Source organism: Oryctolagus cuniculus, chromosome 13, assembly GCF_964237555.1.
Source record: "Oryctolagus cuniculus chromosome 13, mOryCun1.1, whole genome shotgun sequence".
Lineage (NCBI taxonomy): Eukaryota > Metazoa > Chordata > Mammalia > Lagomorpha > Leporidae > Oryctolagus > Oryctolagus cuniculus.
The window spans coordinates 33,329,957-33,345,102 of record NC_091444.1 but is presented as its reverse complement, the minus strand read 5'-3'; the positions used below and the strand labels follow the sequence as shown (position 1 = coordinate 33,345,102).

The 15,146-nt window shown below is 42.2% G+C and overlaps 1 protein-coding gene across 3 annotated transcripts; it reads left to right on the top strand.

The window, feature by feature from the left end:
* The first annotated feature begins 3,283 nt into the window (after nucleotides 1–3,283).
* Nucleotides 3,284–10,363, top strand: LOC108178205 (endogenous retrovirus group K member 9 Pol protein). Of its 3 annotated transcripts, XR_007909919.2 has the most exons (3): nucleotides 3,284–3,440; nucleotides 5,661–5,772; nucleotides 8,873–10,363. XR_007909919.2 is itself a non-coding variant. In XM_017347780.3 (2 exons), the coding sequence occupies exons 1-2, from the start codon at nucleotides 5,151–5,153 to the stop codon at nucleotides 9,136–9,138; spliced, it is 888 nt and encodes a 295-aa protein (XP_017203269.1). In that variant the 5' UTR covers nucleotides 5,004–5,150; the 3' UTR covers nucleotides 9,139–9,355. The 3 variants fall into 3 exon arrangements, 1 of the variants encoding a protein (XP_017203269.1); XR_007909918.2 differs by lacking the exon at nucleotides 5,661–5,772 and having other exon boundaries at nucleotides 3,287–3,440; nucleotides 8,873–9,355; XM_017347780.3 differs by lacking the exon at nucleotides 3,284–3,440 and having other exon boundaries at nucleotides 5,004–5,772; nucleotides 8,873–9,355.
* Nucleotides 10,364–15,146: the final 4,783 nt, after the last annotated feature.

The window sequence follows — 15,146 nt, the reverse complement described above, 5'->3', positions numbered from 1 at the left end:
GTGTAAATCTGTGTCGAAAATAAGAATTCTTCAAGCCCAGGGAAGCAGAAAAACTAGCTACACAAATGCCTTTGTTCCACTGAAGACCTTCTGAATCTGAAATTCTGGGACAACGCCTACAAGCCTGCACTTTTAATTAATTTTCAAGATCATTCTTAAGCACACGATAGTGAAAGGAAAATGTTTTACAATACTGAAAGAAAATAATCTTTAAAGAATTCTAATACATTTGCTTAAAAATTTGTTAATAAATTTGCCATCCAATTTTCAGTTGAAAAATTCACTGCAGAAGTTAAATTCTGCATATTAAAGGGTTTGTTCTTCTTTTAGAGATGATATTTTGATTTTTTTCCAAGTATCTTTTAAAATTCATAGCCAATAGTTTAAATATTCAAAACAAACAAAAAGCTCAACTTTTACCCAATGATTTTGCCCAACCACTTTTTTTTTTTTTCTGATAGGAAAAATGATTCAAGGGAATCTGGAGCAATTTGCAATTCTTTTTCCATTTAATTCAATCTTTACTGAATGTGTACTGTGTAGTAGTCCCTGTGTTAGTCCCTAGTCTTGATATGCCATGACATAAAATCAAACAAAAGGGCATTATTTTTGCACGTGAGGAGTCTGTAATCTGGGGTGGGAGGCATAGATACACAGATAGTTTCCATGTAACTTAGTAAGTGCTCTGACAGGGGTCTGCAAACAGTGCTTAAGAGCAAAACACTAGAGACCACACCAAAGATTCCTGACCACACACTGAATCACTTGGGGTGTTTAAAAATACGGATGTTTGGTTCCCTGTTCCAGAATTTTTGGTGTGTAGCTCTTAGATATGTGACCTGGGCATCATGATCATAAAAAGCTGCTCTGCTGATTCTGATGTGCAGCCAAGTTGAGACTCAAGGTTTACAGTTGATTCCTGGAGGAGATGACACCTAAACAAGCCTTGAAGAAGATAAAGCAGCTATCAGCCTACCAATCTACATCACACTCTAACAAGCCATTTGTTGAATTCATTGTTTGCTATATTAAGAAAGTTAACTCAAATAAAGTCATAATAAAGCTAGTCCCCATATTATTAGCGTAGCATGCAAGCAATTTCACATATATGGTGTCATTTGATTTTTTAAATAACACCATAGGGAGTGAAAGATAATAAAAGGAACTGTTTTCAGGAAAATGACAGTGAAGTTGTTATGCACATGAGGAAGTTCTACCACCTAGATTTCACTGTGCAAGATTGGGCTTTCTTCCAGCAGCTGTTCTTATTCTTGAGAGAAGTCAAGAAATTCAAGTTAAAATACCTTGGACTTGAATCAAAAAGTAAAAGTAGAGACATCTGGAGAAAAGAATGATGCAAGGCTATATACTTGGGTGGAGGTCAAAGGAAAGGCAAGGGATTCAGTGGCCAAAAAACAAGCGAAAGAGGTTGATGGGCCATGCTACCATGACTCCGCAATAACAGTGAGCACTTGGGAAAATCAGCAGGTCATGTTGAAAACAACACATTCTGAGAAATGATGACAGATCCATTTATTTGCAACTTGGATTTAACTCACAAAAACGAACAAAGGAGGCTGCTGAAAGAAGATGTTTTACAGGAAGAGCCCTCAGAAAATGCACACTCAGATTTTACTGATCAAGGAGTGTGCTCTTAGTTTAAAATAAATAAAACATCTAAAATCTAGTTTTCAGAGCATGCACTTTGCACAGGTTGTTTAACCTTTCTGTTCACAGGTACAGATACATATTTTTCACTCCCCAGAGGATGGGTTAGTTTTGTTTTATATAACTTGTTGTCTCCTAAAATAATCAGGCTCCTTTAAAAAATTTTAGGCTGCAGAGTCATGCTAAGTCATTCATCCAGGCAGAGCCCAAACTTGCTAATTAGAGACAGATGGTGCAAGGGTGGTGCCATTTGTGCACATTTAGCTGCACACCCTGCCTGATTCATATGGAGATGGTTGGAATATTAAAACTGGGATAAACTTATATGCCAGTAGAACAAAGTAATTTGAGATTGAAAATAATTATTTTCAATAATTCTACCTGCAGCCACTACATAGATAAGATAACTGAAGCTGCCACCCCCTCCTTCCTTTTTGTCTCCATAATTTGTTTGGAGATTGCTTCTGTGAAATTTCTTCCCTGAACCACCTGCCATTCTCCCATCTTCAAAGGCACAATGCTTTGGCTTAGCAACTGTTTTCTATGTTCTGTCAATCCTCTCAGATTATTCTTCTATTTTCTTTTCTAAGGTGTTATTATGTTTATAATTGCTCAACAATTGCATTTATCTCTTATCACAATAATAAGGATAATTTAATAACCAATCATAAGAAGTTAGTGTTAATTTCTCCTATAAATATAGCTCTGGGAAGTCAGAGACTATTATTCTAGTTTACCACGTGGTCCTGTACCTGGTCTGATCCTGGTTGTGTTAGATACTTATTCACATGTTTGGTTGGTGGAAGAATGAATGAAACATGAATGAATGAATGAATCAACATCTGAGCACAAAGACTTGTCTTATTTCTCTCTATTTATTTAATGAACATTCTAGTCAAGGACTGAGAATGCTAATGATTTCAAGGGCTAAGCATGTAACATAAATACATACAACCATCTGCCCCTTGTCAGCCTGTCAGGGGTGGGGATAGCTTTACTACCTAAAACCTCATACATGCAAACAGCTCATCTTTCTGGAAGAACATGTCTGCAAGGTAGATTTGTCTTTTCCTGCCAGTTTTGCCCTCTTTTGTTTTATTTAAGGTATACGAACTTCATGCATTTCATAAATAAAAATAATTTAGGAACATAGTGATTCTTCCCACCCTACCCACCCTCCCATCTGTACCACCACTGTGGGGAACTGCAGGCTGGCCACTTGTGGGAACTTCCTCATTTCTGCTAGCACACGGCCTATGTGGCAACCACAGAACATAGAAAGTAGGGGAAGTGCTAACCACATTGTGTAACTGTTGCAGCACATAACATTCCAAGGGAACCTGTTGAGATAGCACCGGCATCCCACCCTGGTGACTTTGTGCCCTACAACCTGATTGGACTCAGACGGCATGCATTTCACGTGAACTGAATAATCATTGGGCCATTGGGACTTGGACAGCAGCTGGGGATATATATGTGCTGTACGGGTGGTTGGGTCAGAGCTGCTGCTTCTTCTTCTTCTTCTTCTCCTTCTCCTCCTCCTCCTCCTCCTCCTCCTCCTCCTCCTCCTCCTCCTCCTCCTCCTCCTCCTCCTCCTCCTCCTCCTTCTCCTTCTCCTTCTCCTTCTCCTTCTTCTTTCTTAACTGCTGCAACCCAGCTCTTGCAATAAAGAAGTCTGTAAGACAAATCAACCGGCGAGTCGCGTCGTTCTTCCGCGGGCAGTGGAGCGACAAGTGGTCCCGTGACTCGGATCACTGGAAGCGCCAGGAAAGGTAAGGTAACTTTACCACAAGAGCGTGCATACACGGGAATCTAGGTGGTGTAAGACCTAGGATTAGACCGCGGTGCTGTCCTAGAGACGGGAAATTAAAGAAAAAAGGGTAACTAGAAATCATGGGAAATACTCCCTCAACGACTAGGCTGAGCTTACTGTTGAGCCGCTTGTCAAAGACTGCGGGGACGCCCGTCAAAGCGGCCATTGTTTGTGCATTCACTAGAACGGTTGCAAAAGTTTCACCTTGGTTTGTGGAAAAGGGTGATCTCCATGAGGACCAATGGAAGCGAGTAGGGAGACAACTACGCGCCGCTGGGGAGCCGTCCGAAATGCTTCGCCTATGGCAGCTTGTCGAGCAGGCGCTTAATGACCCCTCGGAGAGAATAGGAGCCCTGCTAGACAAGGGTGCGGAAATCTTAGAGAACTTACAGAGGGAGTCATCCTCTGGAAGTCAGATGGGGGATCAGGAAGAACAGGAGGGCTTACGATGCGCAGAGAAGGATAGGCCACCTCCAACTGCGCCTCAGAACGAGGAGACGTCAGGTGCGCAGTTTAACTTGGCTAATTTATCCCTTGAAGATCGGCCCGGATGGCGGTCGCTCACCCTGTCTAAAGGGGAAGCTCTCGGGAGCCCTACCGGCGACCCCACTCTTGAAGGTGGAAGCCACGAACCCCGATCGCGGCGGGGCACCGGTAGAGAGCGTAATGCTCCAAACTGGGAAGACTACCATCAGCCAGGACAAGTGTTTCCTGTGATCATGGACGCACAGGGCAACAGGGAATCGTCTCCTCTGGATCACAAACTGCTAAAAAAATTACAAAAGGCTGTGCAGCTATATGGCCCGCATGCAAATTTCACAAAAGCGGTGCTGAAAAACATAGGGACGCAGGGGTTAATCCCGGATGACTGGAAAAATCTAGCCAAGGCGGTACTGGGCGGCGGGGACTTCCTGCTATGGGCTGCAGCCTACAGAGAGCTAGCCGTAGAACAGGCCAGATACAATGCCCAAAATGGTCAGCCTGCCTGAAACGAGGATATGCTTACCAGTCAGGGCGCCTTTAATGATAAAAATAGGCAGGCAAGGTGCCCCAACGAGGTGCTGATGCAGGTCAGAGAATTAGCCCGTAGGGCCTGGAACGTTAGTCCACAAAAAGGGGAATTTGGGCACAGTTTATCGAAAATCACACAGGGACCCAACGAACCCTTTGCAGATTTTGTCAATAGACTCATGGAAGCGGCAGGGAACATCTTTAACACCGTGGAGGAGACTATGCCTCTGGTCTGCGGATTAGCATATGAGCAGGCAAATAAAACTTGCTGAGAAGCGTTGAGACCGTGGCAGCATAAGGACATCCCCACATTCCTGAAGATTTGCAGGGATGTTACGGATGATGTTGCCTCAGGATCTCATGCCGCCGTAGCCATGGCAAAGATGCTGCGGGGCGATATGTCCGGATGTAAATGTTTCAGATGCGGGAAACAAGGACATCTCAAGAGGGAGTGTAAAGAACCCAAACCCCCAGGCCGTCAGCCAGGGCTGTGTCCTCGTTGTGGGAAAGGCAATCACTGGGCCAATGAGTGTTATTCCAAACAGAATAAGGCCGGCAACCCCCTTGTTCAAACCTCATTGTGGGGAGTAGCAGGACAGTGGCAATCGAAATCAAAAAACGGAAATCAGGCCCCAGCACCCAGGGGCCTGCAACCCCAATGGGTGCAGGCTCCGCAACCCCAATGGGTATAAGCTCTACAACCAGCTGGGGGGATGGGTCAAAATCAAGGGGGAGCCCAGGCATTCGTTGCACAGAGTTGCGAGCCACCGACTATACAGTATTAACACCACAGATGGGAGTTCAAGCAATCAGTGTAGTATCTCAGGACCCTCTATCAGAACAAACATGCCTTGGCATCACCACAGGAAAAGCCACGAATGCCCTCAAAGGCCTTATGGTAGTAACAGGAATTATTCAATTACCCTGCCAAAAGCTCAAGGTCTTGCTCCATGCTACCAAAGGGATTACACACTTATTGCCATCACAACCGGTAGCCCAATTAATAATTATGGCGCCTGCAGTTGATAAATGGGGCGTTCAAGGCAAAAATTTTGCAACATTGTCCATGTCGCTTAGCGATTGCCCTATATGGACTATCACTATAAAGGGAAAAGCCATTTGTGGCTTACTGGACACGGGTGCAGATGTGTCTGTTATTTCTGATCAGGATTGGCCGAAGTCGTGGCCCTTGCAGGAAGGGGACAATACATTGGTGGGCATCGGCACTGCGTGCGATCCTCCCCGGAGCGCTCAAGTTTTGGACTGGCAAGATCTAGAAGGTAATATGGGCAAGGTGCAGCCATATGTGTGCACTGTTCCCATCACTCTATAGGGCAGGGACATTCTGGAGCAATTGCAGGTTCAGGTAACCAACGAGCCTTCCACAGCCCATTCCCCAGGTTGGAAAATGATGAAAAGAACGGGCTACTCAGGCGGAGGACTGGGGAGAAAGAAACAAGGCAGGGTGGAGCCCGTCTCCCCAAAGCCCAATGAGGGAAGACAGGGTCTGGGTTTTTTCATAGGGGTCACTGAAAGACAACCCTTCCACTTACCTGGCTAACAAATAAGCCAGTGTGGATACTGCAGTGGCCCCTCTCCTGAGAAAAATTGGCTGCCGTCCATGATTTGGTCCAACAACGGTTGGAGGCAGGTCACCTCCAACCCTCAGTCTCCCCCTGGAATACTCCAATTTTTGTTATAAAAAAGAAGTCAGGCAAGTATCGACTGTTGCACGATCGCAGAGCTGTTAATCAACAAATGCAGCCTATGGGAGCTTTACAGCCAGGGCTCCCTGTTCCAACTATGATTCCCAAACATTGGCCTATTATTGTAGTGGATTTTTTTTTTTTGACAGGCAGAGTTGACAGTGAGAGAGAGAGACAGAGAGAAAGGTCTTCCTTTGCCGTTGGTTCACCCTCCAATGGCCGCCGCGGCCGGCGCACTGTGGCCTGCGCACCGCGCTGATCCGATGGCAGGAGCCAGGTACTTCTCCTGGTCTCCCATGGGGTGCAGGGCCCAAGCACTTGGGCCATCCTCCACTGCACTCCTGGGCCACAGCAGAGGGCTGGCCTGGAAGAGGGGCAACCGAGACAGAATTTGGCTCCCTGACCGGGACTAGAACCCCGTGTGCCGGCGCCACAAGGTGGAGGATTAGCCTAGTGAGCCGCGGCGCCGGCCTATAGTGGATCTTAAGGACTGTTTCTTTAGCATTCCTTTACATGAAAATGATACCCAAAGATTTGCATTTACAGTTCCTTCTATAAATCATGCAGGGCCCAACAAAAGGTATGAGTGGAAAGTTCTTCCGCAAGGTATGACTAATAGCCCCACCTTGTGTCAGCTGTATGTATCACAGGCTGTGGAACCCGTCCGCCAATTATATCTTCAATTATATCTTTTACATTACATGGATGATCTATAATTAGCAGCTGCCACCGAGAACCAGTTACAGGCAGCGTTTACTACGCTAAGCGGGTGTCTGCAATCAGCAGGATTACAAATAGCACCTAAAAAGGTTCAAAAGAACACAGTAGTTCAGTATTTGTGGCTAAAGTTGACACCGACTACGGTGTCTCCCTTGGATTTTACTATTGCCACGTCACAGCTTAGGACCTTAAATGATTTTCAAAAACTCTGTGGAAATTTAAATTGGATATGGCCCTATTGTAAATTAACCACAGAAGAAATGCTCCCCCTGTTTAATCTTTTAAAAGGTGAAACACAACTTACTTCACCAAGAGAGCTGACTTCAGAAACAGCTACAGTCTTGCGTAACATCGAGACCCGTTTAAAAAATACCCAAATGCAAAGATGTAATCCCTCCAAATCTGTAGAAATTTTAGTGTTTATGAAACAGCTGTATCCCTTTACTGTAATTTGGCAAGGAGGTCCATTATTGTTTGTGTACCCACATACACATTTACCTCGAATCTTGTACACTCAGGGTCAGGCCGTAGCAAATTTAATATTGACCGCAGTAAAAAAAAAAAAAAAAAAAAAAAAAAAACAACAAAAAACACAGTTGAAACTTCTGAAAGACTTCCTACACGCTGTATTACGCCGTTTGGCAAGGAGGCCATCGATGCCTGGACAAGAGAAAATTGGGCTTGGGCTTATATTGTTTTAATGCTACATATAACGGTAGATAATCACTACCCAAATCACCCTTTTGTTTCGTTTTGTACCCATATTCCAATTATTCAAACAAAAAAGGTACGTAAACAGCCTATAAAAAAAACACCCTCACTATGTTTACTGATGGAGCCAAAGGAGGAACTGGGGCTACAGTAATTGGCAACCAACAATATTTTGTTTTGACTGCCTCCCCCTCTCCTCAACATGCAGAATTAACTATTATTGCTTTGTTTTTAAAGAAGGAACTGGGCCCGTTAAATATACTTTCAGATAGTGCCTATGTAGTAAATGTTGTGAAATTGCTTGAACAGGCATGCACTGTCTCCAAATGTTCCACTGTTTATCCCTATTGAAAGCAACTTCAGACTTTGCTTATACAGCGAAGCCATCCCATTTTTACAGACCGTATTCGAGCTCATTCAAATTTGCCTGGACCACTCAGTCAGGGCAATGCTTTGGCCGATTACTATTCGCGCTTTTTGCTTGTTTGTACAAGTGTTAAATTAGCCAAGCAATATCATTCCAAATGGCATGTAAATAGTACTACCTTAAACATAAAGTATAATATTTCCCACGGAGAGGCAAAAAATATTATTAAAGCTTGCAAAAAATGCACAGTCAATATAGTTCCCAAAATACCCGCTGGGGTCAATCCTCATGGCCTTAAACCCTGTCATTTGGCAAATGGATGTCACCCACATTCCTTCTTTTGGCTGTCAGAGTTGCGTCCACGTTACAATGGATACGTACTCGGATGTAGTCATGGCCACGGCCCTTAACAAAGAAGGTACTAAACAAGTTATTCAACATTGTCTACAGTCTTTTGCAGCTTGGGGTGTTCCCCAAATTATAAAAACTGACAACAGGCCAGCATACACTTCGGCCCAATTTGCCGCCTTCGTAAAAGACTTTGGCATCACCCACATTATGGGCATACCCTACAACCCTCAAGGTCAAGCTATTGTAAAACGTACCCACTTGTATTTAAAAAATTTTATTAATAAACAAAAAGGGGGAATAGGGGAATACGCAGTATCCAATAAGGATGCTTTAGCCCTAGCCCTCTATACTATAAATTTTTTAAACAAAAAGAAAAATGGAAAGACACCTGCGGAAATGCACGACTCCTCAGGTGCCAAAGACCAACCACAGTGGATTATGTGGAAAGATTTACAGGATAACAAGTGGAAAGGCCCGTTCCCGTTGTTGCGAAGGGTACGAGGCGCTGTTTGCTTTTTCCCACAGGGAGCAGCACAACCCATTTGGACCCCGGAAAGAAGAGTTCGACTTCTGCAGGAAAACCGGGACGATCAACAACCTACGGAAGAAACCGTGGACGAGGCCCACGACTCAGGCACAACAGAGAACAACCAAGGGTTATAAAAGGACTGTTATTTGTGCTTTTGTTAGTTTTGTTTCTGGCTTGTGTTAGTGGCTTATTAGGAGTTTTGATTGATTATTTACTGCTGATAATTGCGATTCATAACAATGACACCAATTGTGTTGCTTAAAATTTTTTATATTGTGCTATTTAGCAACGTTGTTATATGTCAGGATCAGGGGGTGTATTGGGGATTGCTTCGAGCATTACCCTGGCCTCTACCTGTAAGTAATATCTCCAAATTGTTGCCTGTACTGTTTGTTGATAATGAGAGCCTATCGGTGTTTGGGGTACCTAGCTTGACTAAATCTTTTCTGAAAGCGGAACCATTAAATTTGTCCACGGCCCTCAACGGTTCTCTTTGCTTTCAGATTTCTCTGGGCTCGATGAGGTAAGTGGGACCACGCCCTGTCTTGTTCTAACCAATCAATCATTGACTGAACTTCTCCAGCCTAAGGGGCCTAACGGTACCTTTGTGACCTACTCCTCCGGCTCCATTCCAACCCGTCGAAGTGGGTCTGGGCGCACTCCCCTGACCCGCATGTTGCCATCGTGCAGGCCGAGGGTAGATCCCCTCCAGCCCAAATTTATGGTTTGTCAAAGCGGTTATAACCATCATTGGTTGGCAAATGGATTTTCTACGACCCATGATACGGGCTTTCAGGGCTGGCCCGGGTACAACAATGAGACCACATATTTTTCTTCCCCTCATTCTAATGCTACCACATATAAACGTCTTTCATTTGCGGGAAATATGTGGGATCCTTTTGTTATTTGCAATAGTGCGGGTGCTTGTACTGATGCTACAGCAATGCTGTTTTTGAGTAATTTTTCCTGGTCCAATGGCACCTGGGGATGTGATAATGGACGTACCTTCAAGCCCATGAACCTTACCCACAGTTTTGTATCCCCAAACTTCACGGCAAATGTGTGTGTTGACCCCCCCTTTTTGTGGTATGTTTGTATTCCCTCCAATAATACTTGCTCTTCCGGCTATATTACTCAATGCTGGAATGGCACTAATGTGGGCATAGTTATGAGAGTTCCCACATAAATTCCCGTTCCCGTTGAAGCCAACCCTAAGGATTTTGCTGTGATGCTACACTCGCGACGAGATTTTGAAATTACGGCAGCCTTGGTAACCGCCGTTACTGCGGCGGTGGTGGCCAGCGCTGCTGCGGTCACACTGGTGGTTACGCAAGTCGGTCCGTTAACCACCTAAACAATATAACCGGACAAAGCGCACGGGCATTGATGGCTCAAGAAAACTTAGCTAATAGCCTTAGAACGGGGCTTTTATTGGTCAATCAGAGGGTTGATGTTTTGCAAAATAAAATGAATTTGATGACTTCGGTTATGGGGGATCCTTGCTTGGTACAATCTGTAGCAGTATGTGTACTTCCTTTTCCTTATAAATATTATATGTTTTTACTGATAGTGTATATTTTGAGATCAATGATATAAGGCCGGTGCCGTGGCTCCATAGGCTAATTCTCCACCTTGTGGCACCGACACACCGGGTTCTAGTCCTGGTCAGGGCGCCATATTCTGTCTCGGTTGCCCCCCTTCCAGGTCAGCTCTCTGCTGTGGCCAGGGAGTGCAGTGGAGGATGGCCCAAGTGCTTGGGCCCTGCACCCCATGGGAGACCAGGAGAAGTACCTGGCTCCTGCCTTCGGATCAGCGCGGTGCGCCGGCTTAACCAACAGCAAAAGGAAGACCTTTCTCTCTGTCTCTCTCACTGTCCACTCTGCCTATCAAAAAAAAAAAAAAAAAAAAAAAAAAGTAAAAAAAAAATGAGATCAATGATATAGGTTATAAATATTTTACTATCAGCTCACCTGTAAAGGAAAATCTAGCATTAGCATGCTGCTTCTTACTCTGTCCCACTCTCTCCAGGAAACCCATACTGTGCTTTCTGTCATTATGGATAAGTTCACATTTCCTACAATTTTATATAAGTGAAATCTCTTGGTCTCCACCCTTCTGCCTTTCTAGATTATTTCCTTCGCATAGTTATATAGAGTCATTCACACATTGTTGGTTGCTCATTTTGATTACTGGACAGTACATATTTAACTGTGCAGATAATCCATAATTTCTTCACTCTTTCACTTTTTGATTAATATAGAGTTGTTTCCAGTATATGGTTATTATGGAGACAGCTGCTAGAAAATTTTTTTATCAACCTTTTTGGATATATTCCTTCTTTCCTTTTGGATAAATATGTAGGGATGAAATGGGTAAAGTACATGTAAGTGCAGGTTTTAACTTCTTCAAAAATGCCAAACTGTTATCCATAATGATTATTATACTTCCCATTCCTACAAATTTCTCAGTATCCTGATTAATACTTGGGATTATTAGTCTTTATAACTTTAGCCATTTTAATAGATGTGTAGTAGTATCTTTTGGAGATTTAGATTGGCATTTTTCCAATGACTACTAATATTGAGCACATTTTTATGTTTTTACTTGACAAATATATAACTTATTTGATGATATGGTTGCTAAAATATCTTTGCCCTTTCATGGAGAGCCAAGACACTGTGGTAAAAAAAATGACCTAAATGAAAGATCTCTGTGAGTGAGATCCCAGCGGAAAGAACGGTCCATCAAAGAAGGCAGTACTTTTCTCTGAAGGGAGGAGAGAACTTCCACTTTGAATATGGCCTTGTCTAAATATGATCAGAGTTGGCAAACTCAAGAGGCTTCCATAGCCTTGGCAGCTCATGACAAGAGCCTCAGGTGATTACTGACATCATAAATAAGAGTGTCAATTGTTAAATCAACAACAGGAGTTACTGTGTACTTACTCCCCAAGTAGGATCTCTGTCCTTAATGTGTTGTACTATGTAAATTAATGGTATAACTAGTACTCAAACAGTACTTTAAACTTTGTGTTTCTGTGTGGGTGCAAATTTTTACTTAGTAATACTAAACTGATCTTCTATATGTAAAGATAGTTGAAAATGGATCTTGATGTTAATGGGATGGGAGAGGGAGCGGGAGATGGGATGGTTGTGGGTGGGAGGGAGGTTATGGGGGGAAAAAGCTGCTATAATCCAAAAGTTGTACTTTGGAAATTTATATTTATTAAATAAAGTTAAAAAAAGAAAAGAAAAAAATTAAAAACTATTTTTGTCCTTTATTAAAACTGGATTATCTGTTTTCTTATTTAATTTTAAGAGATGTTTAGATATTCTGGATACAGGTTCTCTTTCAGATACTTGACTTGCAAATATTTTCTTTTTATGCACTTAGTGGTGTCTTTTGAGAAGAAATTTTAAATTTGAGTGAAGCCCAAATTATTATTTTTTACTTTTCTTTTTGGACCATGTATTTTATGTCATAGGCAAGAAATCTCTTATGGTTTGAACCTGTTGGGAGAAGGTATGCTTAAGATCAGGGAATATTGGTTATAAAGAGGCAATGAAACACAAGGAAGGAGGTCAAGAAAACAACCCTGAGACATAAAGAGTCAATAGTTCTCAATCTAGAAGTTTTTCAAGAGAATTTGCATTTCAGTTAAGAAAATAGTTAGCACCTATTTTTCCCCACTAGGTATTTCTAAGATGCTAGTCAAAGCCCAATACCTGCATCCCACCCCAGATAAATCTAACCTCTGGATATGGGACTCAAGCAGTTATATTTTAAGTTTTTCCAGACAATTTGCCCATGCAACAGGATTGAGAATCTTAGCCCTCACTCCCTCACAGAAACACCAATTTAACAAAAATATGCTAACACAAAATACTTTTATGAGAGGTCAGGCATCCAGTTAAGAAGTTGCAGAATGCCAGATAAACTTCATAAAAGCCATATCAAAATGAATAAGAACAGTTTTACTTTACCCATGTCAGCCCCATCCCCAAGCCTGCACAGCTCAGTTTGGAGAGAGAGCCTCAATCTGTGATTCCTCTTTTGAGGGGAAATAAAGGGAGTGGAGCAAAGCTTGAATGTCCCTGTTCTTTCAGTATACTCTCTGAGGGTCTCATTCCTGCTTCACTTCACAAGGAGCATTTAGGGATCTGTTGCAGTAATTCAGATGCCTTGGGGAAGTTAAAAAAGAAGGCTGGTTATTAGGACGACTTATGACGGACTTTCCCTGTCAAAGTCAATTGATCCATAAAGCCTGGGAGAGGTGACTATAATTCTAATATGCAGACATCAAAACAAAGCCAGAAAGGTCATGAAGAATCAGGTTAATAGGACACAACTAAAAGAGCAAAACAAATGTTATATATGCAACAAACCCTAAAGAAGTGGATATCCATGAACATGCATGATCATCTTAAAGAGGTTAGATGAATTACAAAGCAGAAATAGATAGCTGAATAAAATCTGGAAACCAACAGATGAACAAAATGGGAAAACCAGCAAAGAGATGCAATTCATAAACAAAAACAAAAAACAATTCAAGAACTGAAGAACACAATAACTGAACTGTAAATCTGAACAGAGAACTTCTAAGAAGATTTCATTAATCAAAGGCAAGAATCAGTAAACTCAGACAAGTTATTTTCAATCCTTACTTCAGAGGAGCAAAAATAAAGAATAAATAAAAAGAGAATAAAGAAAGCCTAAAGGATTTACATGACACCCTGAAGTGACCCAATATGAATTATTGGAATCTTAGAAGCAAAACAGAGGCACAAAATTTATTTAAAGAAACAATGGCTGAAAAATTCCCAAATCTGAGAACAAAATGGATATCCACATTTATGAAGCTCCAAAATTCTGAAATAGATGAACCTGCAGAAATATACATGGAGACATATTGTAATCAAATTGTCAAAAATTAAAGAGAAAATTTTGAAAGAAAGCACACTAAAAAGTTTCTTTTCATGCCCAGTGGAGCCTCCCTAACACTATCAATAGATTTCCCAAAGGAAACTCTGCAAACTGGAAAGGAGAGTAAGCCTATATTCACAGGCCTGCAAGAAAACAAAAAAAGAAAAAAACTACCTATTAGAATACTATGCATAGTAAGTATTATCTCTTAGTAGCAAAGGAAAGATAAAGACTTTCTTGGACAAATAAAAGCTGTGGAAATTAATTATCTCTAGACATTCCTTATAAGAAATACAAAAAGGAGTTCTTCAGCTTTAAATGAAAGGACATGGAATAGCAAACAAAAATATAAGGAAACATAAAACTTACTAAACAGAGAATACTAAAATATCTTAATGATGATATATAAATGACTTTTTAAAAATTTTATTTGTTTACTTGAAAGTGTTACACAGAGAGAGAAGGAGAGGGGGAGAGAGAGAGAGAGGTCTTCCATCTGCTGGTTCACTCTCCAGATGGCCGCGTCAGATGGAGTTGCACCAATCCGAAGCCAGGAGCCAGGAGCTTCTTCTGGGTCTCCCATGTGGGTGCAGGGGTCCAAGCACTTGGGCCATCTTCCACTGCTTTCCCAGGCCAGAGCAGAGAGCTGGATCAGAAGTGGAGCAGCCGGGACTAGAACCGGTGCCCATATGGGATGCCGGCACTGCAGGTGGCAGCTTTATCTGCTATGCCACATAAATGACTTTTTTTCTTTTTAAAGATTTTATTTATTTATTTGAGAAGTAGAGTTACAGGCAGTGAGAGGGAGAAACAGAGAGAAAGTTCTTCTGTCTGTTGGTTCACTCCCCAAATGGCTGCAACGGCCGGAGCTGCATTGATCTGAAGCCAGGAGTCAGGCGTTTCTTCCTGGTCTCCCACGTGGGTGCAGGGGCCCAAGCACTTGGGCCATCTTCCACTGCTTTCCCAGGCCACAGCAGAAAGCTGGATTGGAAGAGGAGCAGCTGGGACTAGAACCGGTGCCCACATGGGATGCTGGAGCTGCGGGCGGAGGATTAACTTACTGCACCACGGTACTGGCTTCCATAAATGACTTTTAACTTTGACACAAAAGCAAAAAGACTAAAGTGCTCAAGATAACCATATTATAAAAATTTGCTTCTTAATACACATATGGATATGTAATAATATAAAATCTCTTATAAATAACATAACAAATGGGAAATAATAATCACATAGTGGCTTTATGTGTGATTGAAATTAAGTTGTTGGTTTAAGATAGACTCTAAGATATTTTATGTAACCCTCATGGTAACCAAAAAGAAAATATCTATTGAAGAAAAACAAAAG